Consider the following 27,525-nt stretch of genomic DNA (forward strand, 5'->3'; position numbering starts at 1 on the left):
TTGCTTGCATTTCTCGGAAAGGGTTTTCCTAATACTAAGAAGACATTCCTTCTTCGCGTTTTGCCTAGTACAGCAGTTTTGCGAGGGGAAGAACGGTTTTCATGGAAAATAAATGCAGGTAAACAAGAAATAATGTTAGAGTCAATGAGCCAGTGAAGTGGACAAGAGTGTATTTAAAAGATTGAATACAAGTGAGAACCTTAATTCGTGAAAAATCACCTCGAAGATGTGGAAGTTAAGGCTCTTTAGGTTCTTTATGTAAACATCGCGTTTTCAGTGCAGTGCTGTTTTCAACACGAAAAAGACGTCGAGAACACTTCTAATTATGCTCTCATTGTTTTATCTCGAAAGTTTCAAGACCCTCTGAAGTAGTTTAAGGTACCATTACCTGAAGGGTTCTGCAAAAATTATACCCAAAGGTACTCTGCAATTAAAGATGCTCTGCTCGCATGGTTACCCAAAAGGCAGATGTTTCAACAAATACAAAGTTTCAGTCTAGATTATTTATTGTTAAATAGAACCAAAGCAAGATAAAGTCACAGCCTAAGCTTAAACAAGCCTGTATTTTTTTCCAAAGCAAAATTTAACGCAGTTTCAATCGATAAAGGATGGTGATTGTGCCTTTTATATTAAGTACAAAGTTCAATTCTTACACCAAATCTTTATGTTAACATTGAAACGCTGGAGTGTTTCTCGTTACGATCGTTTTCAGAGAACCAAATGTAGTGTTGGTCAGATAAACATGAACGTTTGTAACATTCAATGTTGATATTTTTCTTGCAGATGAACTTCAGAAGTGGCTTACGCTAGTTCCTAGGCGAGAATGGGTGAGTGACAATAGTCTAGTTTGGAATTACACAAATCTCTAAGGTCCGCCTCATTCTTACTCATAGCTACAGATATTGTAGGGTGAGACATGGTCATCGAGCAGCGACGCTAGGAAACTAAATTTTGTATTGTACGATGTCTACTGTGTTTTTTTTCGAGAAGTACAAAGTATTAATACTGATCGCTTTTCGGTGGCCACTGTTTGGTTGTTAAAATTATTTTTCACTAGATATGTCAGCTTAACTCGTTGTTTTCAGTTGTGCGTTTGTGTGCGTGTGAACCTGAGTAAATGAAGTAAAATTTGTAATGTTAATATTGTAATCCCCCTTGATAAGCCTAGGTGCTTTTGGAGAAATAAATGAGAAATATGTTAAAAAAGATAGAATACTGTAGTTAGTTTGTATTTCACCGTCCGTCTTGGTGTTCATTCTAGTTGCCAAATTGAGAGGAGAGTCACAAAAGTAAGGATTTATGAGCTAAATTTAAGAAATGACACTGGATTGGAGATTGCAGTCAAGTAGGAGAAGGGGAAAGAGAGGGAACAAGTTTGCTTTTTGTTACTTTATTTTATTTATTTTTATTTTTTCTTAAACGAGTTTCAAAATACAATGCATGAATAAAACTACTTTAAACACCAATACACCTAGCCCCCTCCCTCTCTGCCTCCCCCCTACCTACTTTACCTACTTTACCTACCTTTCTGCCTGCCTGCCTGCCTGCTTCCCTGCCTGCTTATCTAACTATACTGCTTTGCTCAACCTGGCTGCCTGATTTTCAATCTTCCTATCTACCTAGCTATCTGTCTGCTTGCATACCCACCTGTCTGCCTCCACACCACCATATCATAAGTAACCTGTTAACCTGCCTGACAGACCACCCACAATTACCTACCTTACCTAGCTATTAACCATGCTACCTCTACCTTGCTACCAACCCACCATTTTAACCTAATTTACAACATACTGGTCTGTCTGTCTGCCTACCTACCAGCCTTTTTCTTTCTGTCATTGTTTGCTTTCTGCTTTGTTACTCTACCCAACTACCCCCTATTCACATTAACCCAGCACCTACCTATCCACCTTTCTACCTACCTAACTGCCTGCCAGCCATCCTCCTGACTACCTGTCAACTACATAACTGCTTGCCTGCCTCAATCCCCCTCCTGTCCTCCCTTCCTCCCTTCCTCCCTTCCCCTCTTTCTCCCTTCCACCCTTCCTCCCCCTTTCTCCATTCTTTTATTCCACTCTTTCCCCTTTCCTGCTTCCTCCTTTCCCCCTTTCTTCCTTCCCTCCTTTCCCCTTTTTCTTTCTTTCCCCCTTCCTTCCCCCCTCCTGTCCTCCCTTACTCCATTCCTCCTGTCCTCCCTGCCTCCCTTCCTCCCTTCCTCCCCCTTCCTCATCTTTCTCCCTTCTCCCTTCCTTTATTCCACTCTTTCTCCCATACTTCTTTCCCCATTTCTTCTTTCCTTCCTCCCTCCCCCCTCCCGTCCTCCCTTCCTCCTGTCCTCCCTACCTCCCTCCCTTCCTCCCCCTTCCTCATCTTTCTCCCTTCTCCCTTCCTTTATTCCACTCTTTCTCCCATACTTCTTTCCCCATTTCTTCTTTCCTTCCTCCCTCCCCCCTCCCGTCCTCCCTTCCTCCTGTCCTCCCTGCCTCCCTCCCTTCCTCCCCCTTCCTCATCTTTCTCCCTTCTCCCTTCCTTTATTCCACTCTTTCTCCCATACTTCTTTCCCCATTTCTTCTTTCCTTCCTCCCTCCCCCCTCCCTTCCTCCCTTCCTCCTGTCCTCCCTTTCTCCCTTTCTTTCTTCCTCCCTTCCACTCTTCCTCCTTTTTTCCTTTCCTCCCTTTCTCCTTCGCTCCCTTCCTCCTTTTCTCCTTTCCTCCTTTCCCCCCTCCTCCCTTCTTTTTTCCTCCCTTCCTCCCCCTTCCTCACCTTTCTCCCTTTCTTTCTTCCTCCCTTCCACTCCTCCTCCTTTTTTTCGTTTCCTCCCTTTCGCCCTCGCTCCCTTCCTCCTTTCATCGTTTCCTCCTTCCCCCCTCCTCCCTTCTTTCTTTCCTCCCTTCCTCCCCCTTCCTCATCTTTCTCCCTTCTCCCTTCCTTTATTCCACTCTTTCTCCCATACTTCTTTCCCCATTTCTTCTTTCCTTCCTCCTTCCTCCCCCCTCCCTTCCTCCCTTCCTCCTGTCCTCCCTTTCTCCCTTTCTTTCTTCCTCCCTTCCACTCTTCCTCCTTTTTTCCTTTCCTCCCTTTCTCCTTCGCTCCCTTCCTCCTTTTCTCCTTTCCTCCTTTCCCCCCTCCTCCCTTCTTTTTTTTTTCCCTTCCTCCCCCTTCCTCACCTTTCTCCCTTTCTTTCTTCCTCCCTTCCACTCCTCCTCCTTTTTTTCGTTTCCTCCCTTTCTCCCTCGCTCCCTTCATCCTTTCATCATTTCCTCCTTTCCCCCCTCCTCCCTTCTTTCTTTCCTCCCTTCCTCCCCCTTCCTCATCTTTCTCCCTTCTCCCTTCCTTTATTCCACTCTTTCTCCCATACTTCTTTCCCCATTTCTTCTTTCCTTCCTTCCTCCCCCCTCCCTTCCTCCCTTCCTCCTGTCCTCCCTTTCTCCCTTTCTTTCTTCCTCCCTTCCACTCTTCCTCCTTTTTTCCTTTCCTCCCTTTCTCCTTCGCTCCCTTCCTCCTTTCCTCCTTTCCCCCCTCCTCCCTTCTTTTTTCCTCCCTTCCTCCCCCTTCCTCACCTTTCTCCCTTTCTTTCTTCCTCCCTTCCACTCCTCCTTTTTTTTGTTTCCTCCCTTTCGCCCTCGCTCCCTTCCTCCTTTCATCGTTTCCTCCTTTCCCCCCTCCTCCCTTCTTTCTTTCCTCCCTTCCTCCCCCTTCCTCACCTTTCTCCCTTTCCCCCTTCCTTTATTCCACTCTTTCTCCGTTACTCCTTTCCCCATTTCTTCCTTCCCTCCTTCCTCCCCCTCTCATCCTCCCTTCCTCCCTTCCTCTGTTCCTCCATTCTTTCCTCCCTCCCTTCATTCTTCTTCTCCACCCTTCCTCCCGCTTTCTCCCTTCCTTTATTCCACTCTTTCCCCCTCCTCCTTCCTCCTTTCCCTCTTTCTTCCTTCTCTCCTTTCTTCCCTCCTCCCTTCCTCCCTCTCTCCCCTCCTCCCTCTCTCTCTTCCTCCTTTCCTCCCTTCCTCCCTTCTATCATTCCACTTGTCCCTCTTTTGCCCTTTTTCCCTTCCTCCCTCTTCTCTTCTAACCTTCCTCCCCCTTTCTCATTTTGTCCCTTCCTCCATCCCTCCCTTCCACCCTTCCTCTCCTTCTCTTCCTCATTGCTATCGTCCTTTCCTTCTTCATTTTTCTTTCCTTTCTACCTACCCAGAAACAGCCATTTACAGATAGTTCAATCAGCTCTGTGGGCACTTGAATAGGAGATTGTCTGATAATTTTTTTTACTAACTAACAGCGGACAATGATGACGATGGCTTCAACTTGATTCAGCCATCACTCATCCAACAGTTGAGGACCATCCTAGATCAGTATCCTGACGATGGACAGATACTGAAGGTAAGGATGGTGACAATAGGCATCTATAGTCTGCAGCACTGGTTCATTCGCAAAGAAACTGGGTGCTTAGTCTCTCTACTAAAATTAAGAAGAACAAAACGCTGAGTTTGGGAACAGAAATTGCATTGCCAAAAAGAATACCTTTCTAAATACGATGATTTCAGGGGCTCCTGAAGTCTACTGTTATTTGGAAGGAGATCAAAGAAGGCATGAATTTAACGTGATGTGTTAAGGGTTATGTAAAGGGTTTTAACTGAAACCAGTCCCTTAAAACTGAAGAATGTCGCTTACAGTTTTTAGACAATCAATACTCATTGCCGAATCCAGTAATAACATCTTTAAAAGTTGTAAACATTGGAAAAGTGTTCAAGGTTCTAGAATTCTGAAATATGTGTGAACAATTACAGGCTAGCTTATTTCTTTATCTAATTCTTACTGATCGATGCCAGAATAACTCGGTCGTTATTTCTTTGGTCTCAAAAAGAAAAAAAGAAAAACAAACCAGAACACTTCACAGAACACTATAGAGCAGTTTATTTCTACTACTGTAAACAACTAAAAGAATTTACAAGATTATAATTATAAATATATAAATAAACAGTACAGTACATACAGTAGTGGGACACCCAAAATAACTAAAAAGCTAAACTAGTTGGGTGACCGTAATTATAATAATTAAAAATGTAAGAGTCAGGAAAGAGACACAACAAATACATTACAAACTTGGCACAAGATTAAATATGCAAAACAAAACAAAATTAATAGATGTAAACCATCAAAATATCAGTAAAGATCAATAGAGACTAATGAAATGCGAAGTTAGTTCTTTTTTAAATTGATTAGAAGTACAACACTTGAATCTTTCATCTTTCATCTGTCATCAATATGTAATGTTTTAGTTTGGGTTGAGTCTGTCAGGGATTTCAATGGAGTGTGGAGAATGAGGAATGAGCAGAAGAAGAGAGCCGCCATAGAAATTTAGTCAGTTAATGAACGTTTAGGAGTTTTTTGATCGCTTGAGAGTTTTAGCGGAGCTCCGGCGGCCCGAAGGGCCGCCAAGCGGAGCCCCATACTCATATAGGAAAGAAAAGGAAACCCACGAGTTGATTTTCTCATGGTTATCATGGCTAGCGGCATTGCTCGTGGGCGCGTACGCACGACCACGACGACGGCGGCCGCGGAGTTGCCCAACATAGCGGCCATACTCCAAATAATAGGTTGACAGAGACATGCAGCCTTGGTTTACCGTGTACTTCGTTGATATTGGACATCCATGTTATGATCAACTGACACCTGTCAAAACAAGGTATCCACTGTCCAGTATCACGTGACCATATCGCGGGCTCACGCTTACAGCTCCTCGACGTCACGTGTTTTCTTGAAGTTGACCGCTGACCAAGCGCCGGTTATCGATTGGATCGCGGGCTCATATTGGGTTAGCTTGTTGGAACCAGGGCAGGATTGCTCGGAAGCCGGTTTATGCTAACCCAGGATTAAAAGTTGATCGAATTATAACTTTTTCTTCCATACAAATGTTTTTTGCTGTTTTGTTTTGTGTATATGGTGATTATTAAAACTCAAAACAGAAGGCCAAACAATATACAGTAACCTCACCGCAAAGTTCCAAAACTCAAATCAAAATTCTACCTTTTTCTGAGTTAGCTTAATCGGGCTTTGAACAACCCGGTCCAGGAGCTACGCTTTTAGGCTGGCCTAAATCTATATATTATTTTTTCATAAAGTTTTTGTCATAACATGTATTCCTTATATTAGGAACTTATTCAAAATGCCGAAGATGCACGTGCAGGTACAGTGAAATTCCTTCATGACAAGCACAGCTATGGAATAGAGAAACTTCACAGTGAAGGCCTCGCCCAATTCCAGGTACGACTTTTTCTTATAGCGGGAACAAAAGACTCAACGTTTCCCTTATCAGTTCTTCAATAATCTGGATGTGTCTTTGCGCTTCTGAAGACAGAAAAAAGAAGGAAAGAAGGCTTTTCAGTTGTTCTTTTTAATTATATCTAATTTATATTTGTGTCTCCAATTATTTGTAATTTAACAGGGTCCTGCACTTTATGCATACAATAACGCACAGTTTACTAACGAAGACTGGAAGGGCATACGAATGCTATGTGATAGTATCAAAGTGAAAGATCCTATGAAAGTGGGTCGTTTTGGTCTTGGATTTAAGTCTGTATTTCATGTCACAGGTGAGTCTCCTTTTGTGTAAGTTTTAGTACTCTTATGGCTAAATTCTGTCGTGGCTGCTTTCACCATTGACTCACATTGTTGCAAAGATTTTGTTCCTAAAGTGATCGACAACAACCTTGGAAGGTATCTGGAAATGTGAAATTTTTCTGCGAGATATCATTAAATCGCCATCGGGCGTGCACCACCAGTGCCAGTTGTATACCAAACAAAATTTACGTCTGAGTTAACACGCGATTAAACTAGCAGAAAACTCTGAAAGAAGACAACCACTTTTTTCAGAGCATTGTTCGCGACGTTCTGTCTTTGACATCTGCCGTTTAGTTTCTTTGTTAACTGAATAAATGCAACCCAAAAATCGAGGAAACTCAGGTAGGTTCATTGGACTTCGTTGTACCTTCGCATGGACGTTCGAGGGATCGAAAAGAGTTTCCATGTGTACATTACGTCATATGAACAGGAGATGGCCAATCTCTTTTATTATTCTCAGATTAAGGCGAGAAATGTAACGTTATGCATTTGCATAGGTTCATACCCTTTAAAGAGCAACGCACACTTTTTGCCAAATTGTCCCGACAAGCTGAAATTATTATTTTTTTCACCACGTGAAATTTTTTTGGACAAATTTTCTTTCTGTTGATCTCAGATCTCCCGAGCATCTTCAGTGGCTCACAGATTGGAGTGATCGATCCGCACGAGGAGTACTTTGGCGACGGGAAGGACCGACGAACTGGACACCGATGGCGATTGAAGGAAGACCGTGCAGTGATGGACAGCATACCGGACCAGTTCCTACCGTACAAAGGAATCTTCGACTGTACAGATGATGCGTTCTCCGAGGGAACTTATAATGGAACGTTGTTCCGTTTTCCTCTGCGGACAGCACCGTCCAAGCTGTCACAGACGCTTTACTCCGTCGAAAAGGTGCGCACATTGTTTCAGAGTTTTACGGCTGATGCCCACTTGGTCCTCCTTTTTCTCCAGTATCTCGAATCGATAGAGCTCTACGTCCGAGGCGTGGCGGACAATGAAGCCAGAAGAACGTTTCAAGTCAGAATCACAGATGACAGCCTCCCGCTGGTTCGCAGAAAGAGGGAAGAATTTCGCAACCAGATCACGACCGGTAAGCTTATGCCAGAGCCTGTCAAGGTGACATATCCAGTCACGATCGAGACGGTTGCTTATGACCAAGGTATGATAAGCGACACACATCAGCATTCTTTTCTTGTTACAAATTATTTTTGTGGCGGAAGCGTCTCGTCAGAATTTGAAACCCTGGCCAAGGATAAAGATCTCAGCTATCTACCTTTAGTTGGTGTGGCCATGCCGATACCAGAACCCTTCGAAAACCAGACGCCTGATATTAAAGGGCACGTGTTTTGTTTCCTCCCACTGCCGGTGCAAAAGACGAGCATGACAGGTTTACCAGTACACATCAATGGATTCTTTGCTTTGAGCCAGAACAGACGTTATATTAAGACTCCGAATGCTGAGCAAGAGGATTTGGCTCAAAAGGAAGGGCGGCAGCTGACTGACAAATCCCTGTTATGGAACCAGTGTCTTCTGGAAGAGGCCATCCCAAGAGCGTATGCTACGATGCTGATGGAGGCTATTAAAGAGAAGAGTTATAATATCCAACCAGATGCGATTTACAAGTAAGACTAAACTGTTTAAGTTGTACTTGTCGTGAGTGTCTCAAGCTTTGGTCAAACGTTTGGCTGCCAATCCGTATCCAGGCACGTTCCAAAACACTTTTGCCCCATCATTTCCTCCTTTTTTGAGGTTTTGCAACTTGTGTAATACGCTGAATGATTTTTCCGATATGCGGTAATAGTGTTTGGGACAAGCACTTAATAATTTTCTTCTCTTTGTTAAGGTAATTGAATTTGCGCGTGCTGGTTTATTCCAACGACTCTTTAAGATACAGATCACGAGGTTAACAACCAAAACAAAACCCGCACCCAATACCAGCTTAAAAACGCAGAGCTGGGAAAGAATAGTGCACGCTGATTGGAAAATTCGTGCGGGCTGTGTCATTGACAATAGAACGATTTTTTTCTTCTTTTTTTCTAATTGAATTACTTTATTGTATTTCTTTACACCTAGAGCGTGGCCAAATATGAACGTCATTGATCAAAAGTGGAAAAGAGTGCAGAATCCTTTGTTGGAGTTGCTGTGTAATGAAAGAGTCGTTTATTCTCCTGCCCACGGAGGTAAATGGTTGAACGTGGAAGACGCGACGTTTGACAAACTTCCAGAGAACGATCCTAAAGAGTTGCTTGTGCGAGTTTTTCTTGTAGCGAATCAGAACGTCGCCACTTTGCCGGATCACGTTTTGAGAGCCTTGGGTTTGTACGCAAACTTAAGAACCGAGATAACGCCCTCAATAACGCGGAGAGTGTTCAGAGAAACGCCTTCTTGCTACAGAAGCCTCAGTCGGTTAGAGAAGATTCAGCTTCTAAAATTTGTGCTCAAAGATGAGCAGTTTTCAGACCTCCTCGGATTAGAGCTGTTGCCCGTTACCAATGGAAGCTTCATTTCGTTTTCTAACACCGATCAAGCTATTTACATCTGCTCGCCAGAGCATCCACGTGAACTTCTTCCTGGCCTGCAGGATCGATTTCTGGATCAAGACATTGACGATAGCCTCTTCCAAAGCTTGCAAGCAGTTTCCAATCAAGGTACAGATATGATCCGTGTTAATTCTACTACATCTTGGAATTACACTCAATATCTAAAGTAAGTTTCTTTCATTCATGAAAATGGTGGAATTTTGAGGTAAGGGCAACGACTTCATCGGGCCAAGGGGTCCATTTCACCAAAGTTTTTCCGAGTTTCAGTAGCACGAACCGACTGTAGGAGTATTTTTACTTCCTTCTGGATAGGACGATAGAATTTCTTCTTCCCACTGCATCGCAGGGTTACCCCCCCCCCCCCCATTATTATTTTGTGGAAAGTGTACAGTACCACAAGAGTAAAAGGGGATTACAACTGATCAGAGTAGGAAAACCCGATCAAATTATATTGTTATTTTGCTGAAATTTTGAATCTTCTATTAACGGGTGTGATTTAAAAGGAATCAATATTAAAACACACGATATCATTCTAGACACTTCCTAAAATTCTTCGCTATTTAAGTTTTCTTGAACAGCTTAAAGAAAACCATACCTTTTATTTCCGAACCGAAAAGGGCCTTTTACAGAGACTACGTAACTAAATAGTTAAACTGTTACAAGATTCTCGTTCCATTTTTCACAGGATGCACTCAGTTACGCCACCTTTGTAAAAACGATGTAGCCAACCTTCTCTCAAAATCACTGCCACCTGAGTGGTCAGCGGGGGACAAAGTACCGTGGAATCCTGGAATCGGAAACCATCCCCGTAAAGAATGGCTTACTCTTGTGTGGGACTATCTCGGAAAAAACTTTCCTACCATTGACGAGCTTAAAAGGCTTCGAAACCTTCCGTTGCTCCCACTCGACATGTCACAAGTGTCGGTCACCTTAGCAAGACTTACGCAGCCATCTAGGATAGTTGTAAAAAGCCTTCACGGAGATCATCTTGATGAGAACGTCACTGGCGTTTTGAAAGTGCTTGGTCTGACTGTAATGCAGGAGTACCCGGAATGTTTACGCCTCCATCCTGCGCTAGCGAATGCCTTTGTCCATCCACCATCAGTTAAAGGTGTCTTACGAGCTCTGGCGGCATCCCTCCCCGAGATGGCGACTGGAATGCATAAAGTAACAGACCACGGCAAACGCTCCTTGAGAAGGTTCATTGCCAAAGCCTCTTGGCTAGAACCGGAAGAGAAGCAGGTTCTCTATAGCTTTCCTTTGTTTGAGACTCTATTCAAGACTTTTGTGTCGAAGGAAAACGGTCTTCGTGCCGCCCCTGAAGAGTCGTTTCCGGTGGCTCCCCGGAGGGATCTCATTGACATCAAAGAAGACGCTTCCAAGCGATTGGTAGTGCTAATGGACATCGGAATACTCGCATCGCATGAATTTTTCATCGAGGAGGTATTTCCAGGTGTGGAAGAAGGCTTTTATTCTGCTGAAGAGATCGACAGACTTATGGTCTTTGTGCTGGAGCACTATCAAGTCTACGCTGGTGCCGACTGGAGATTTAAAGAGAAGTTAAAATCTTTGCCGTTTGTCTCAATCAAAAGTAGACGAGTAAAGCCTATGCAGATATTCGATCCCAGGAAGGACTTGTTGAGGCGTATTTTCGCCGAGGAAGACGTTTTTCCTACGGGAGAACAATACAACGACCCTGCAGCCCTAGTGATTTTGGAAACTCTAGGAATGAAAGGCGAAGGTGATATCACTGGGCAAGACCTCTACCAAAGTGCCAAAGCGGTCAGCAACATTTCAAGCCTTTCAACAGCGGAAAGAAAATCAGAAGCGATCATGCAATACATAACACAGAATCCTTCTAAGCTTCAAGAGAACACTTGTGGAACGTCATTGGGATTTCTGCTTCAAGACATTTCATGGGTATCCAGGGTTAGAGGAAAACCCAGCGATTATCCGCGAAGACTTACGTTTTGGGGAGAAACGTACAGCGAATCACATTTCCAGAAGCCGTCAGAAGTGAAGAGCGATCAACTGGCAAATCTCATCGGATCTGTAAAACCAGTGGTTAAAACAGAGTCACCTTATCAGGTAGCCAATTTCTTTTCCTGGAATACGAAGCCAACTGTAGTCGACGTCGTGCAGCATCTCAGAAACGTGATCAGTTCCTACAACACAGATGAAAAGCCGCGTTATATCATGATAATCAAGGAAATATATCAGTGTCTAAGTCATGCAGATCAGGCTAACGTAAAGGTGGCATTGAGTGGCCTTGAAAGTCTGGCCTGGGTTTGGAATGGGGACGGATTTTCCTCTCCTGATCTGATGTTATCCAAGAAACCGCCTATTGATCTGTCACCATACGTCCGCTCCCTTCCTTCAGAAGTGGAACATTTCTCTGCATTTTTGTCTAGTTTTGGCTTGCAAGAACAGTGTGATGACGCATTCCTACTTCAGGTTCTGCATTTAATAAAACAGAAGTATGACAATGGCACACAATTTTCCACATCAGAAGTGAAGAAAGACCTCCAATTATCGGTAGATATTCTGAATGAAGTTAAGCCAAACGTTGGAGAACAGTTGCCTTCTGCACTTCAAGAAAAGGTTCTAATTCCAACACATGTGGAAGGAGATACCTATCTCAAGCTTGCACCCGTTGAAGATTGCATGTACTGTGAACGTGAGTGGTTGGAAAGAAGCAACCACGATGAGGGGATGGATTATATGTATGTACATCCAAACATCCCGAACAGCACAGCTGAACTATTGCTTGTACCAACGCTCCGGAATCGAATGCTAGAGCCAGACGAACTTGAAATAGGAGAAGAATTTGGGCAAGAAGAAAAACTAACTCGCAGACTTGGTAGACTTTTGGAAGATTACACCGATGGATTCGCGGTACCAAAAGAACTTGTACAAAACGCTGACGATGCCGGTGCGACAGAAATCAGATTTCTTTATGATGAGAGAACAAACGAGGATGCCATGACCTGCCTGATTGACGAAGGAATGATACACTGCCAGGGTCCTGCACTGTGGGTGTACAACGATGCCGAATTTCGGGACGAAGATTTTACAAACATTACAAAACTGAACGGTGCTACAAAAGAATCCGACACTGAGAAAATTGGAAAGTTTGGACTCGGCTTCAATGCAGTTTACAACCTGACGGATGTTCCAATGTTCGTAAGTAGAAATTATTTTGTGATTTTTGACCCCAACACTTTCTATCTGGGGAAAGCAATCAGGAACAAGAACAAACCTGGAATGAAGATAGACATCAACAAGAACACAAGGAGGTTGAGGAATTTTAGCAATCAGTTCAAACCCTTCAATGGCATATTTAACTGTGACCTTCGTCTGGAAAAAGAGGACAACTCTTTTCACGGAACACTTTTTCGCTTTCCTTTACGAACCAAAGAGCAAGCTATACAAAGTGAAATTAAGCAACTTCATTACGACAACAAACAAGTGGAGCAACTCTTAGGGCTCTTTACTCATGGCGCTAAAACCTTGCTGCTCTTTACGCAAAATGTCCGCCGCATACAAGTGTTTCATTTACCGAGAGGATCAGCTAGTTCTGAACAACCCACACTGTTGTTTGAGGTCAGCAAATCAATGTATCAAGACGGAATCTTAAGAGAATTGTCTGCCCCAGTCACTCTTTCACCAGCCGTTAGGAGCCTTAGCAACGAAGAACAGAAGTTTCTTCAACAGTGCAACTTTCTGCGAGCATCATCTGAGATTGCCAAGCAAACAGGAGATTTCCCCAGCTCTAATGCTGATTTGCTGAGCTCGGCACTTCTGTTTACCATCAACAGCACCGTTACAGATCGCGGACGATTGCTACTTGAGAACAATGGCCACCTGCAGGATGAATCTGAAGTTTGGCTTGTCACGTCTTCTATTGGCAAGGGGGAAGCAATGGAATTTGCCAAATGCGACAAAAGTCTTCTTCCATCAGCTGGAGTAGCTGCTCAGATGATGCCGGACGACCATAGAAAGCTTCTGCCAGTACCGGTTGTCGAACAAATACCAGCAAAAGCGCCGCATCATAAGGGGAAGTTATTCTGCTTTCTTCCGCTTCCTATCTACAGTGGTTTCCCAGTGCACGTAAATGGAGCATTTGCAGTAGCCGCCAGCAGACGAAGCTTGAAGGAGAAAACATCTGATGACAAAAGCTGCATTGGAGTAGAGTGGAACAATATTCTCATGCAAGACTCCATCTGTGCAGCATATCTAGATCTCCTGGAGGACGTGAAGAAGTTTGCTACAGACAAATACGAGTTCCACTCACTATGGCCAAAATCTTGTCAAGTACAACAAAACTGTCAGCCGCTCGCACGTTCATTCTACCAAAATCTCGCTAGTGGAAGCTGCTCTCTTTTTTCAGATGGAAACAGATGGGTAGACATTACGCAAGTTGTCTTTCTGGAACCAACCTTTCGCCAGGACTCACAAGTAGGAGAAATATCCTTTGAGGTCTTTCAGTTGCTGAATGAGAGGAATAAAGTCATCATTGATCTACCAGCAGATGTGTATGAGTCTTTTCTAGAATATGATCTCGCAGCGGCAATACAGAATAAAAGCTACGACAAGCGAAGGTTCTTCCGTGAGCTGTTCTTTCCGAACATCGCCTTGGTACCAAGCCACCAGAGGGACAAGTTGGTCTTGTACGTTCTTGACTTGTGCGCTCAAGACGAGAAAAACGACGGAGGCTTCGACTATCTCATTAAATCACATGCTTGTATTCCAGCTTCACCGGATGGTCAAATGCTGAAGTGTCCATGCCAACTGATTAATCCAGAAAAAACTGCCGCCTCTCTGTTTAGCCCGGAGGACCAAAGGTTTCCATTTGGCGCAGAAGCAACCTTCTTAAGCAGTCTACGGCTTGCCAAACTTGAAAAGCTTGGGATGTTGACGGATGATCTTCCATGGCCCGAGGTTGCAGAAAGAGCAGAGAGTATAAGCGTTTTAAACAGAACTAGTGAAGAAGCAGCTCAAAAGCGCATAACGGCGTTGGTGTATTACCTGCAATGGAAGCTGGGACACAAAGATGGAAATTGTATTTCCGATGATGTCAGTAACAGGTTCTTGCACGCAGTATTTCTTCCAGTACTTCAGAAACCAGAGAAGTTTCCTCTTGTCTGGAGAGGGGATGAAGTACGAACTGGGAACGAGAGAAAATTGCTGTCACCCAAGGAATTATTTTTAGAGCACGAAAAGTACTTAATCTGCTGCACCGAGCCAATAGTAGATCAACATATGCCAACAGTTGTTCAAACATTTCTGCATTTAAACGAAAAGAGGGCTACCCTCCACCATGTCGTGTCCCAACTTGATGTTGCCTCGTCAATAGACGCTAACAGTCTTGATATACAGGGAAGCAAACAGTTAAGCAGAGTGTGCTTGGCGACGTACACATACCTTCAAAGAGCTCTTGACAGTAAAGAAGTCGAAGTTGAGCAATTGAGAGAGATTCTTCGTGGAAAGAAGTTCATTCTCTGTGGAGAGGAATTTGTTTATGCAAAGCAAGTGGCGTTCAAGTTGCATGTGGATTGTTCTCCCTATCTTTATCAGCTGCCGTATGATTTAGCCAGATCATTTCATGGTTTGATGAAAACAGCTGGTGCGAAAGATGCTTTTGAAGAAGAAGATTTAATCTCTTGTTTGAATCTAATAAAGCAGAAGTTTGGAGATGCTGAACTCGATGAGAAGAATCTCCAAGTGGCAGTCAATGTGGCCGTTCAATTGGGCAACTGCATGACAGACTCTAAGGACGACGGCAACAACATTCATGAAAATGGGGATTTGTTTTGTCTTCCTGATTCCAAAGGAATGATGCAATCCGTTGGCGAACTTTGTATGAGAGACTGCCCTTGGATGCCTGACGAAATTGGGGTTCATTTTGTGAGTGATAAGATTCCGCCTGGAACGAATAAACGACTCGGTGTCAAAACACGCCGTGAAGAAGCACTAAGACGTTTTTCGTCTGGTATTCCCTTTGGGCAAAAAGAAGAACTCACAAATCGTTTAAAACGCATTCTAACAGCTTACCCATGCGAGAAAGAAATATTGAAAGAACTTCTCCAGAATGCTGATGATGCTCAAGCAACAGAGATTTGCTTTATTAAAGACCCTCGAAAGCACCAAGATGAGAAATTGTTTGGAGACTCATGGAAACCACTGCAGGGTCCTGCATTGTGTGTCTATAACAACAAGCCTTTCACTGAAGCTGATATTGTGGGCATACAGAACCTTGGCGAAGGAAGTAAAGGGAACGATCCAAACAAGACCGGGCAGTATGGTGTCGGGTTCAATGCGGTGTATCATTTGACTGATGTGCCGTCATTTGCCTCCAGTGGCGAAGAGATTGGAGATGTTTTGTGTGTGTTGGATCCACACTACAAGTACGTGCCCGGTGCAACTGCTTCTTCACCAGGAATGATGTACAAAGGAACAGCGAAGTTAAAACGCATTTTTCCAGATGTGTTTTCTTGCTATATTGAAGATGAGTTCCCGATGCAAAATTCAACAATGTTCCGTTTCCCATTGAGAACCCAAGAGATGGCAAATAATTCCAAGTTATCTACATCTCCAGTAACGCTGGCAACATTGGATAGCATGATGGAAGCAATGAAAGGTGAGCTTTTTGAAGTTCTACTTTTTGTGAATAACGTCAGGAAGATCACGTTGTGTGAAATCGACGAAGCAAGTGGAAAGGTGGGGAACTCTTACTTCGTTGAAGCAGAAATGTCAGAAGAGGATGCAGCCAAGAGGCAACACTTTATCACCTACGTCAAACAGATTACAGAGAAAGGTAATCCGAGAGAGCTCCTCCTCTCTGGAGACATTGAAGTGAAAAAGTGTTCCTATGTTCTGAAGTTACAAGACAGTCTTGGCAACAAAGAAAAGTGGCTCATTGTCAGGCAAGTTGGGTTTGAAAGCGAAGTGCAAAGAAGTATCCTGGATGCTTACAAACGAGGTGATCTGGGGATGCTTCCCCGAGGTGGTGTCGCTTGCCTTTTGGAAAAGAAATCCAAAAAAAGGAAATCAGGGACTAGTCGGAAAAAAGCTTACTGTTTTCTTCCACTTCCTGTAGAAACCAGTCTTCCAGTCCATGTAAATGGTCACTTTGCTCTGGACCACGAAGCTAGACGAAATCTGTGGAAGGACGAAACTACTGGCTATCGGAGTGATTGGAACAACGCTTTGCTGACAGATGTGATAGCCTCATGCTATTTAACTCTTTTGGATGAGGTGAAGAGTCACCTTCATTTGCCAGTTGAACACAACGTTGAACAAGTTATGCTTAACGGCAGTAAAGATGTTTTGGTGAGAAAGATTCAAGAATACGAGAAGCTGTTCCCGTTGTTTCTCCCAGGCGATACATATTGGACAACCTTGGTAACGTCCGTGTATCAGGGAATGGACAAGAAGAGATTGAGACTGCTTCCAGTGTTGCGAAGTACTCCATCAAAAGGTACCACTCCAGCTGTTCAGCTAACGTGGCTTCCTCCAACAGGTGAGGGAAAAGCGAAAGCATTCTTCAACAATCTTGGAAAAGGTGATTGTTTTGCTAGGCCACAAAGAGCTGCACGTTTGTGGTCTGACGTCGACTTTCAAGAAGAGGTGACAAAAATTGAGCAGAAAACCTGTTTTGAAGAAATTCTTCTGCAAACGGGTTTTAACCTACTGACGTTCTCCTTGTTAATTTATGAAGCATTGCAAGATTCAGGTGTGAATTCATGCTGTGTTTCGCCTTCTTCTGTAATGGAGTTCTACAAGATACTCAACAAGGAAGACCCCCTTTGCTTGATGACTTCGACTCCTGTTGAAGTTGGAGAGACGCCATTTAAGACCGTTGATGGGGTCACACTCGTGCTTAAGTACTGCAAGGATTATGAACACTTCCTAGCAAACCTATCCGGCCTTCCTCTGCTTCTAACACAAGACAATCGTTTACAGGAATTCAGCAGTTGTCATCCTAAGTTCCTCTCTCGTCATTATGGCATCCTGCCACATTGCGCCGAGATGTTTGTCAATGATCATTTACGAGTACGAATCTTTGGCGATGCATCAAGTCGGATGTCACCTGTGTTCAAGCATTTTGGAGTGCAAGAATTTGCAAGTAACTTGAATGGAACACTACCAACACAGGAGTATTTCTGGAAAAGCGGCTACGTTTCGTGGTGTCCGACACAGCAGTCAGTGCCAAATGGTCATTGGGTGTACAGTGTTTGGGCTTTCCTGAATGAAGCAACAGGGGATGTTCTAAAGGACGCAAAGCTATGTGACAAAGAGAGGTTGAGAAGAATTCATGCAATACTCGAACCACTTTCAAACTGGAGTATCCTTCCTTGCACGGAGACGATCCGAAAACCACGTTCAAACGATAGCAGTACCTCTGCTGTGATAGCCGAACACTTTCTTGTGCCTTTAAGGCTGGCAGAGTCTGTCCTTGATTTTACAAGTCGCGATGCGTCTAATGCGTTACTTGTCGAAGCTTTGAGAAAGCTCAGTCTGCCTGAGGTGAACTATGTTGTGTTATTAAGTGATCTATGCGCACTTCCACGTACTCTCGTAGCATCACTTAAGACGCCAACATCTATTCTGAGATGTTTAGAGCAGAAGATGTCCACAAATCCACAAGCACTTGAAGGAAAATTGAATCCTAGGGAATGCCGCACCATTTTGCAGTATTTCAGCAACAACGTTGAAAGTCTACAAGAACATGACAAAAATACGCTACGCAGGCTTCCATTCTATCAAGCAACGCATGGGGGTCTTATCAGTCTAGACAAAGAAAGCGTCTGCGTCCTTCCTAGCGATATTCCACGGGAAGAAATGAAGGAGTTTGGACGTCGACTGAATGTGATATTTCTGGAAACATGGTCAAGTCTGTCTTCGCTGTTCCAATTTCTGGCTCTTCAATGCGTTTCGTCAATTGACGTATACTGTCATTTCATTTTACCACACTTCGGCATTCTTAGCAAAGGCGCAAGGCTAGCTCACCTGCAGCACATCCGATGCTCTATATTGCCAAAAGGAACAATCGACACGCAGAAGCTACTGGATTGTTTGAGAAATACCGCAGTAATTACCTCTAAGGAAGGGACTCTGAAGAAAGCTTCGTCTTGCTACGATCCCCACAATGGTGTCTTCAGTATAATGCTCCCTGAGGACAAGTTTCCACCAGAGCCTTACAACACACAAGAATGGTTGCAGTTTTTGAAAAGCATTGGGCTCACCTGCAAAGTTTCCGCTGACCATTTCAAGACGTTTGCTACCGAAGTTGCACGCGAGGGTGCAATACATCGGACTGCGATAACCGACAAAAAGTCCCAAGTATTGGTTACGCACCTTTTTAGCCGAGAAGGGGTTGTGGATGAAGGCCTTTTACATGCTATTTGCGATGTCCGCTTCGTAGTTGCAGAGACAGTGGGGAAAGAGTTTCGAGATATCTATCGTCAGTTCGGTGAAGGAAGAGATGGTGAGACTCCATACATTGCATTCAAAGGCTCTTTGTTAGCAGAACACTCCAAGATAGCTTGGACGACAGCAGCTCTCCTTCCTTGCTGGGCAAATCCTAAGGAATATCGGTACCAGATAAGGGCTCCTGGTTGGCTAAGTACGGGTGATTACTGCAACGCCATTCTTGCCAATCTCCAGGTTCTTGTTGAGCCAACCGTGGACCTAGTAACGTTTCACTGCCAAAATGTTTCTTGTCAACTGGAGAAAGAAAACGACGTGGAACAAAGTGACGATCAGCTACTAACAAGAATGTCAGTAATGTCGGATATCTATCAGTTTCTTCAAGCAAAGGCCATCTCAAACACTGTTGCAAGAGATCGACTTCAGCATACACCTTGCGTTTTGGTGGAAGAAGGTGCACGTTTTGTTTATCCCAAACAAGTTGTCCTTGAATTGTACAAGAAAAGTGAGATCCAGCCGTTTCTTTACAGAATGCCTGCAGAAATTACTAAGTTCAAGCCACTCTTTGAATACCTGGGATGTTCCCCATCGGTCACACCTTCGCACTATGCTTTGGTTCTTAACATGTTACATGGGCAATGTGACGCAAACATACTACATCCAAATGAAGTCGAGAGTGCCTTAAGAGCCGTGAAAGGTCTTCTTGAGACGATGCAAGACAATCCCGACGTAGAGCATGATATATCTACCTTGTACCTGCCAGCTACATATCCCTTCAGTAGTAGTTCGGATGACACTGTACCACCTGTCATGTTGATGAAGGCAAACGAGGTTATCTTTGATGACGCTCCTCACTACTATGGTCGTATTCAAGACGTCAACCTGCCTTTTGTGGTGGACCTGAAGAGAGCCAATGTTAGCTGCAAAGCTAATGCAAATTACAAGGACCTAATCATGCTACTTCCCACAGGTGTACGGCCACAGATGATGTCTTGCGTAATCAAAGAGAAATTCGTAGAATCCGAAGACAATAGCGAGCGTTTTGATGTTGGTGCTGCTAGCTCATTGCGGGAACAGCTGCACTCAGAACAATTCTACCGCGGAATTGTCAGGCTTATCCGTCACGCCAATCAAGATTGTGGTCTTGATGAAGCTGTGGTCGCAACCGTGAAGAGCAGTTTACAAGGTATCGAATTCCTTGGTATGAGTAAAATTGTCACTCATTTGGTTCATAGTGGGGAAGTGATTCGAGGGAGTGAACTTGAAGTGCCATACTTTTTGGAGAAGGTTTTGGAATCCGGTCAAGAAATTTGGAGGGTATATGTCAATGTCGTCGAAGACGCAGAAGAAACCATCTCTACTATAGCTCTAACTTTAACAGAAGTGATTGATGACGCGTGCAAAAGACTGCTGCGAAACACAACTCATTACATTTCCGCAATGCTGCTCACCCAACCTGACAAGATATGTTCGTTACTGGATAAGATGAAGATTCGTCAAGACGACTCGTACGATACAGACAAAGGAGACGTCTTCCCGCCTCCAGGAAGTTACATTCCTATAAAAATGCATAACCTTCTAAACCCGGCTTTCGAAGCGTTTACGCCCGGAGAATACGTCGGATTCGAGCTAGATGATCCGAGTCTTGAATTGCAGGAAGGAGATGCCACATTCATCTATGCTGTGATAATTGAGGAAGTACCAAGTGACAGTGAAAGCCTTTTTTCGAAGTCTTACAAGATCAACATTGGGCATGACAAGGAACGGAAGATTGTCAATGCAACCGACCTGTACAAATTTCATCGCGTTCTAGAAATAACGTCATCTGAGATAGTCCTTTCAAACCAAGGAAGTTCACATTCCCCGACGGATAAGCAGCAGATTCTTGACGAAATTACAAAAACGCTTGAAGAAGCTTGGAGGCTACCAGAAGATCGAAGAAAACAAATTGTCAAGCGACTATTTCTTCAGTGGCATCCCGATAAGAACCCTGGAAACGAGGTGTTCTGTACGGAAGTATTTCAGCACATGATGAGTGAAATCGAACGATTGGAAAGAGGTGAATCGCGCAGAAGTGAAAGCTGGAGCTCGGATAGCCGGTCCCACAGGGGATCCTATGGTGCTTTCTATGGTTTCTGGGGAACGCGTGCAAGGCAGTATAGCTCACAGCGCAAAGAGTACCGAGACAGCTTCTTCCACCACTATGGATCAAGTGGTTACAGAACACGTTCATGGTACGTGCCTCCAAGCTTCTGTACCACGAATCCCCAACCACGAGAGGCACGACGCTGGTTTCGACAAGCCGAAGCAGATCTGGCAGCTGTTGATAACGATATTGCTACTGTGAAACCATCCTACGAGTGGGCATGCTTTAAATGTCACCAGGTAAGAATATCACATGCAATATTATACTTTTTATAATTAATTCAAGACGAGGAATGAAATCAGTTTTCGGTGATGAAATCATTACTTCGTTTTTGGGTGTAAAGGGAAAATAAAGAAGATTCCTGTCTAAATTCCTCAATGTAACAGCAATTGCCCATCAAAAAGGGGATCTCGCGCATTGCATAATTTAAATCTCTCTTACCAAAAATAAAAACTGTAAACGTTCTTTTACCCCAAAACGTACCAGTATGCAAACGTTCATCTCAGCTAGACCTGAGTCTAGGCTCAGTTATTTTAAAGATTTTGTTTGAAACGAATTACTGTTACATTTAACAATCATTAGAATAATCTTACCTTTTCGCAGGGGGCTTGTCACATTCGAACCTAATTATTTTTCCCAGCACCCACTCGAGTCAGTCTTACAGCTCAGGGATACAGTGTTCGACCGATCAGTCGAAGATTTTACTTTCTTCGCTAGCATGTGTTACGAACTAAATAATACGATGGTAACAAGCCTGATATTATTTACAGTTGGCTCTTTCCAATTCGTCTCGCCAAGGACCGAGGACGAACTATTTTCAATTTATTTCTTAGTTAACTAGAACGGCTGTTCCTTTTGCAGGCTGCGGAGAAAGCACTGAAGGCTGCCCAATATTCTGTAGATGCTCACAAGACCAATATTCACAACTTAGTCCAAAACTCACTGATCCTGCATGATTCTCAGTTGACGAGGTTATCACGCCAGCTTGAGAATCACTTGGGCGATTCAACGCGCATGCGCTACCCAGACCAAGTGTGGTCTCCTCAGATTCCAAACGACGTTTATTCTCAGGAAATGGCCCGCGACGCCCTAGAACTAGCCAGGAGGATCCTAGACCAAATCAGAAGCAGAGTTTTATAAGGTGGGTACTTTGAGAATGCTGTTTCTTGCTAGAGAAAGAAATATACAGGAAAAGAGGTCACGAGGAAAAAGACATGTTTCAACTCAATCTGTTTGCTTCTCTCTGCTCCCTCTCTGTGGCACACCTTTTAAATTACTTGCCCAAGTAATGCCAATTGAAACTGACAAAAATATCATGTTACCCCCTAAGGTCAGCTAAGGATGCAAGAAAAAGCGTTGAAAATTCGAGAGGACATGTGAAAATTAGAAGCTCCCAGAACACACTTTATCCCCCAAACACATAGTTATTGTAACGTACTGTTACAATTACCTATGGTGTATGCACCTGTGTAAGTTTTTTTCTCTAAAATTGTCATCCACTTTCAATCAACCGTTTTCCCGCCTCCTGTAGACTTCACAACTACTTTAGTTTTCGATCCTTGTTTTCTCCCGTCTCCCCCTGTGAAGAAGATAATGGTAATTACAAATTAACGCTGAAACTTCGCGCGTCGAAATTATGGAGTAATTTGTGACCGACGATATTAAGTATTAGTAAAGAAACGATATGTTTATTGTTATTGATGCAAGTGAATGCCATCAATATTAAGGACCTTTAGATTGAACTACGGGTACAAGATTGAGTACGAGCACGATTTTCGTATATCAAAACATGTTGGTTCTAGGAATAGAGGGTAGCTCATGGAGAGAGATCATGTACTCCATCTTGTACTCCATCTTGTACTCGTACTCAAATCTAACCTCCCTTTTATTAAATCAAGGGCCATTTGCTCAAAGGCCGGATAACGTTATTTAGTGGATAAACCACTATCCAGTGGATAAACGTTAGCCAAGCGTACTACGCTATCCGCTGATAGCGAAATATCATGCGGATGGCGTTAACCACCCTTGGAACAACCGGGAGCAGCTCTTTCTAATTTTTAGTTTTAATTCCTCTAATTTTCTTTTTCTTTTTTAGATTGCCGTATCAGAGATGTACTCCAAGTCAATATTTTAGTGTGATTCTCAAAACAATAACTTGCATGTGCCTGTAGCATCGTAGATACTTAAGCTCATTACAGATTTTCTTGGAATTCAGAAATTGGCGTACTTTGTAGTATTTTAGCCCTGCTTATAGAGCGTTTTCACGCGACGTCATCAAATTGTTAAATTCAAAACTAAAGAGCCACTAAAGTTATATCTGTTTACAACTTTTTAGCTCAATAGCGCCCTTCGTTTGGAAACCAGCGCATTTTGAATTTCGAAGTTATGGCGGTGCGTGACATAAAGGTACGATCGCGTTTGTCTAAAAATATGTATTTATCTCGTGATTTTTTAGCCATTTAAGACGTTGTCGTATTTGGAAAAGTGCTTAGTTAAATTTTTATTTGTTCAGTGCAGATGATCATTGTCCCAGATAACCAACGTAAGTTCCAGATGTTAACACGGATTTTCAGGCCGCCATGTTGGTGTACCACAGAGGAACACCAACATGGCGGCCCCATACTAGGCTTTGTACATTTGCGCGGAACATTTCGACGAATATCTCAACTTTAAGACAACGCACACACCTTAAACTTGGAGAACTGTCTTCTTTATTTATCGTCTGTAATATCACAATTTCTTGACCTTATCCACTGAATGGTTTTTGATTTTATTTTCTATTGCGTGACAATGAAAGCGCTCTATAATGGCCGAGCTTAATATTAAACTGTAGCTGTGAGTTAGATATGTAAAGTAAAGTTTGCATGCGTGAAGGCCGACTAGTACGTAAGAATAAGAGATTACCAACAATTAAGATTTTTTTTGTAGGGCTTAGCAAATCATGTATTATGCATTTATTGCTAATTTTTCTATATCTATTAAGTTGTTTTAAAATAGAATAATATTATTAGCGAGAACAGAATAATATTATTAGCTGTAATTACTTAGTTCTCATTTATACACGTTCGTGTTTTGAACGAGTTCTTAGCTCGACGAAACGTGTTAAAATAAATGATTGATTAATTGACTGATTGATTGATTGATTGATGTGCACAGTTTAGGTTTTCTAAATTACGATAGCTGTCACCTTGAGTTATATCAATGAATTTTACAGTGTACTTTAAAGGCCATTCGTCCCTAGCCATATACATATTATTGAGCTAAAAGGTTACGTAATAAGGTGCGGTACCAAGTAAGTAACGTAGTTAAAGGCTTTTTCTATACGCAATGGTTTCCTATTTAAGGCACGTTTTATTACATCATATTTACAACGCAAGCTCTGTTGTGTTCGAATAACCTTTTTTGTCTGTTGCCCACGGTATTCGTGGTAGCATTAAGCGAGCAGAGAAAAAAATTAAGATTAAACAAAATGTTTTGCTTAAACTGCCGTGTGAAGTAGTGTAGTTGATGATCATTGTAAAACTAGCAGTAAGACTACTAAAGATAATGTTACTCGACATGAGGCCATCAACTCCTTTGGGTCACACCTCACACGACGTTTTTCAAGCAAATCTAGTTGGTGAGATGTATTTTTGATTTGCTGTGACTTTCGATTTTTATTACAGTCAAACCCGATCCAGATCGCATGTCGGGTATAACAGGGTGAAGTTTAGTTCCAATGATGAGTTTACTTTCGATTTGAATATAAATTCTACACCGCGCTAAAAATTAAGACCTGATATATCTTAGATTTTAGACAGCTGGCAGAGAGCCATCGCGCGAGGTTACTTCACTTTAATCGAAATCTCGCCGCTAGACTTGTTTTTCTTTAATAGGTTCAACTCCACCTAGTTAAAGAAACTACATATGAGCATAACATTGGGTAACTTTGATACGACCTTTTCCGATTTTTTTTTTTTTTTTTAATAACAATTGTTAATTTTCTTCCAGTGACTGTCACATTTTGAGTAGTTGTTGGTTTTGGTCATGATAACCTCCGAGGTACTTTCGGTATTATATTCCGACACTACAAAGTTTTAAATGGGGATAGTGAGTCCCGAGATCCAACCCCGTACCTTTTGCATATCATTTTGACAGAAAAAGGTACCTCTTTCGAATGCATTCATTGAAAAATGGTAATCCATTCACAGCCGTAAGCTGCGTCTGTTCGAAATGTCTCAGTTAAAGGCCCTTTTAAATACCTAAAGGCCAGTTACCCTACCCTTTCATTTTCCTGAACTTGTGAAATCCCGTCCCTATAGACTATCGCCCCGTGTATTTCATTCAGGTTAAAGGGAGTACCGGGATGGTTGAGTTACAAAGCGGAAGCCAAATAACATAAAACCAAGTACTTTCTCTCATATCGTACTGACCTGTACTCCTAACAGAAAAGAAAAAACATTTGACGACTAAAATGTTAAGGTGAAGCGCGTTCGATTTATAATATCTCTGGCAAAATCAATTGATAAAAGCAAGAAGTCGAAACACCGCTGGGGGCTTGCAACGAAGCGAAAAGTCCCGAGAGTTCCAGCTCTGCTGAAGGCAGACCAGAAGTAAAATGTCTGCATGACGACTAATTTCACTTTTCCCCCATCGTGTTGAGCCAGGCCGCCCATCAGCGTGATTCAATCATGGCTGGCCTAACACAGGAGTAACACGATCGTTTTCCGAGAAACAGAAGAGGATCACGTGGCATAGAGTGAGGCCCTGTTAGGGCTTTAGGATTCAGTGGATTATTAGGGATTTTTGGAGAAGGGAGACGGATTATTGGCCACCAAATTTAAAGATTACGGATTATTTGTGCCGCATGTTAAGATTACGATTATTAACGCCCAAGTCGCTAGTGGAGGGAAGGTGCCTACGAAGCCCGGGGGCTGCAACCGCAGTCACATCCCCAAGGCGCTAGAACACCCGACTGGCCTGCCCAACCCGCAACCAAGCCACGAGCCCCCCGCGCCAAACCCCCTACAGGCACCCGTCACACTCAAGCCAGATGGCATTGGTGGAAAAAAAAATGCTGAAAAGAAAGGGGGGAATAGGGAGGGAACGCCGAGAACCGCTAAACTATAATTCAATCCAAAACGCCACACTAACAGAGCGATGAACACACTGCAAGCACATGGGACGACAACACATGTACTAACCAAATATACCGCTGGACAATGTCAGCCCCAGGACTCTCACGTCCATGTGAATGTTACAAACGCTACAGAACGCACCAAACGCTAAACAAACGCTAACGATGGCCAAGGTACTAACAAACGCCTACAAAAACGCTACTGACCAGACTCGCTCCTGGTCATAAACTATGTAAAATTTCATTGAACTATATCAAACGCTACAAAACGCACCAAACGCTAACCAAACGCTCACAGGCGGCCAAGACACTAACAACCGCCTATAAAAACGCTACTGACCAGACTAGCTCCTAGTCGTTAACTATGTTAAATATCATTTAACTATATTTATCGGTCACTACTGCATAAATTACTTTTTTACATAAAAGAGAGAGAAAAGTCATACAAAGAATGACAAATATTTATCTCCAATGATCCCTCCAATAGTTTCTTTGCCTTTATAGCTCTTTAGAGTTTGGATCTCATGTGTGTGTCTTTGAGCGACTTTCCTCTTAATGAGAGCCTCTTTACAGATCTCCTTCAACAAAGGCTTATAGGACGTTCTTTACTCCGCTGGGTAGTATTGCGAGGGACATAGCGACAATATACGCAGCGCGTACCTCCGTACCTCCGGAAATCCAGAAAATATATATATCTGTCCGAATTCGCAAAAACATGCCCGCATTGACTCAATGACAGTCCCACCAGCCAGAAGTCCTCTGACCACCCCCCTGGCTAGGAGATTGGCCCCTCACGCATGCATGTGGCGTGGACCACTCCAGCAGGGTGCCATGTCAACACGGAAGCCTCAAACAAGGTTAAACAACTGAGTAAAATTCCCAGAAACACAGTTAATATCAAGACTATTTAACACTGAAAACTCAAAGTGTGGCTAGCTGGGGGTGTCACTACAAGACACCCTCCCCTTCCCCCTGCGTTTGACAGCTGGCCGCTAGCAAACCACCAGCAGATAGCCCAGTGCCTTGGCCATGTGCCCGGCCTGGCCTTGACGGAGCCCCCCTAGGTTTAAGGACGTCAGCTTAGCCTGGATTCGGGCCCTGCCCGAATCCAGGCGAAAACCTAGCGGGCATGTTTTTGCGAAATCGCTCAGATATATTCATCGGCAAAAAGGGTCTAGTATGTAAATCACGGGGTTTGACAGTCTCTAGTTTCTCCTGTTAAATCTACTATCAATTTCCCCAAAGGTTGGCATATAGACAACATAAGTTATTATTACTACAAAGCATTTTCCCACGCTTTGGTTTATGAAATTGTTCCCTGGAAAACATGAGCAGTGACATTTCCGAGCCCCTAAATATAAGAATTTTCTGGGAGATGCCCCCAAAACTTCCTGGCAGTTCGCCCTTCAGAACTTGATGATCTTTCTGTTTGGTGCGCGTACTTATTGAAAAATGCACGCTACGCCCCTGATTTTCTGATCAAAGATACAATTTTCTTCAACGTTTTTCCCTTTGTTAAAGAACCGACTTTGTCCCTTCGAATTTCACTTCTGGGAGAACGTAATTTACCAGAATATCTAGATAACCTCTCGCTTGTTGCCGTGATCTAAATTCCCTAATATTCTTTCAAAACGGTATTTTTGAATAGTTACTTCGTGGCAACCTAAGTGCT

The 27,525-nt window shown here is 43.2% G+C and overlaps 4 protein-coding genes across 4 annotated transcripts in view; 1 reads left to right on the forward strand and 3 right to left on the reverse strand.

The window, feature by feature from the left end:
• Positions 1 to 26,203, forward strand: LOC145488617 (sacsin-like). The gene is made up of 10 exons (XM_081467503.1): positions 1 to 118; positions 784 to 827; positions 4,275 to 4,375; positions 6,149 to 6,259; positions 6,441 to 6,588; positions 7,233 to 8,241; positions 8,693 to 9,267; positions 9,845 to 20,976; positions 21,599 to 21,878; positions 22,833 to 26,203. Exons 2-9 carry the CDS (start codon positions 824 to 826, stop codon positions 21,875 to 21,877), a joined length of 13,359 nt encoding a protein of 4,452 aa, XP_081323629.1. The 5' UTR covers positions 1 to 118; positions 784 to 823; the 3' UTR covers position 21,878; positions 22,833 to 26,203.
• LOC145488655 (uncharacterized) lies at positions 1,496 to 3,270 on the reverse strand. The gene is made up of 2 exons (XM_081467569.1): positions 2,538 to 3,270; positions 1,496 to 2,498 (listed from the first exon to the last, which is right to left on the reverse strand). The coding sequence occupies exons 1-2, from the start codon at positions 3,242 to 3,244 to the stop codon at positions 2,249 to 2,251; spliced, it is 957 nt and encodes a 318-aa protein (XP_081323695.1). The 5' UTR covers positions 3,245 to 3,270; the 3' UTR covers positions 1,496 to 2,248.
• LOC145488674 (uncharacterized) lies at positions 3,739 to 4,247 on the reverse strand. The gene has a single exon (XM_081467597.1). It carries the CDS (start codon positions 4,014 to 4,016, stop codon positions 3,744 to 3,746), a length of 273 nt encoding a protein of 90 aa, XP_081323723.1. The 5' UTR covers positions 4,017 to 4,247; the 3' UTR covers positions 3,739 to 3,743.
• Positions 4,383 to 27,525, reverse strand: part of LOC145488624 (uncharacterized) — a 48,445-nt gene continuing 25,302 nt past the window's right edge. Inside the window, exon 3 of the transcript XR_014049520.1 lies at positions 4,383 to 6,088. The gene's annotated coding sequence lies outside the window, so the exon portion shown is untranslated. The remainder of the gene's footprint in view (positions 6,089 to 27,525) is intronic.

This window comes from Orbicella franksi, chromosome 5, assembly GCF_964199315.1.
Source record: "Orbicella franksi chromosome 5, jaOrbFran1.1, whole genome shotgun sequence".
NCBI lineage: Eukaryota > Metazoa > Cnidaria > Anthozoa > Scleractinia > Merulinidae > Orbicella > Orbicella franksi.

What these genes read in the sequence shown, in the direction of transcription:
- LOC145488617 (XM_081467503.1), top strand. An exon ending in CAACCAGATGCGATTTACAA is followed by an intron (nt 8,242 to 8,692) that starts GTAAGACTAAAC and finishes CTTTACACCTAG; the next exon opens with AGCGTGGCCAAATATGAACG. An exon ending in CATGCTTTAAATGTCACCAG is followed by an intron (nt 20,977 to 21,598) that starts GTAAGAATATCA and finishes TTCCTTTTGCAG; the next exon opens with GCTGCGGAGAAAGCACTGAA.
- LOC145488655 (XM_081467569.1), bottom strand. Translation starts at nt 3,244, where the DNA reads ATGAAGGGAGCGAGGGAGAAAGGGAGGAAACGAAAAAAAGGAGGAGGA. An exon ending in AAAGAAGTATGGGAGAAAGA is followed by an intron (nt 2,499 to 2,537) that starts GTGGAATAAAGG and finishes AAGATGAGGAAG; the next exon opens with GGGGAGGAAGGGAGGGAGGC.
- LOC145488674 (XM_081467597.1), bottom strand. Translation starts at nt 4,016, where the DNA reads ATGATAGAAGGGAGGAAGGGAGGAAAGGAGGAAGAGAGAGAGGGAGGA.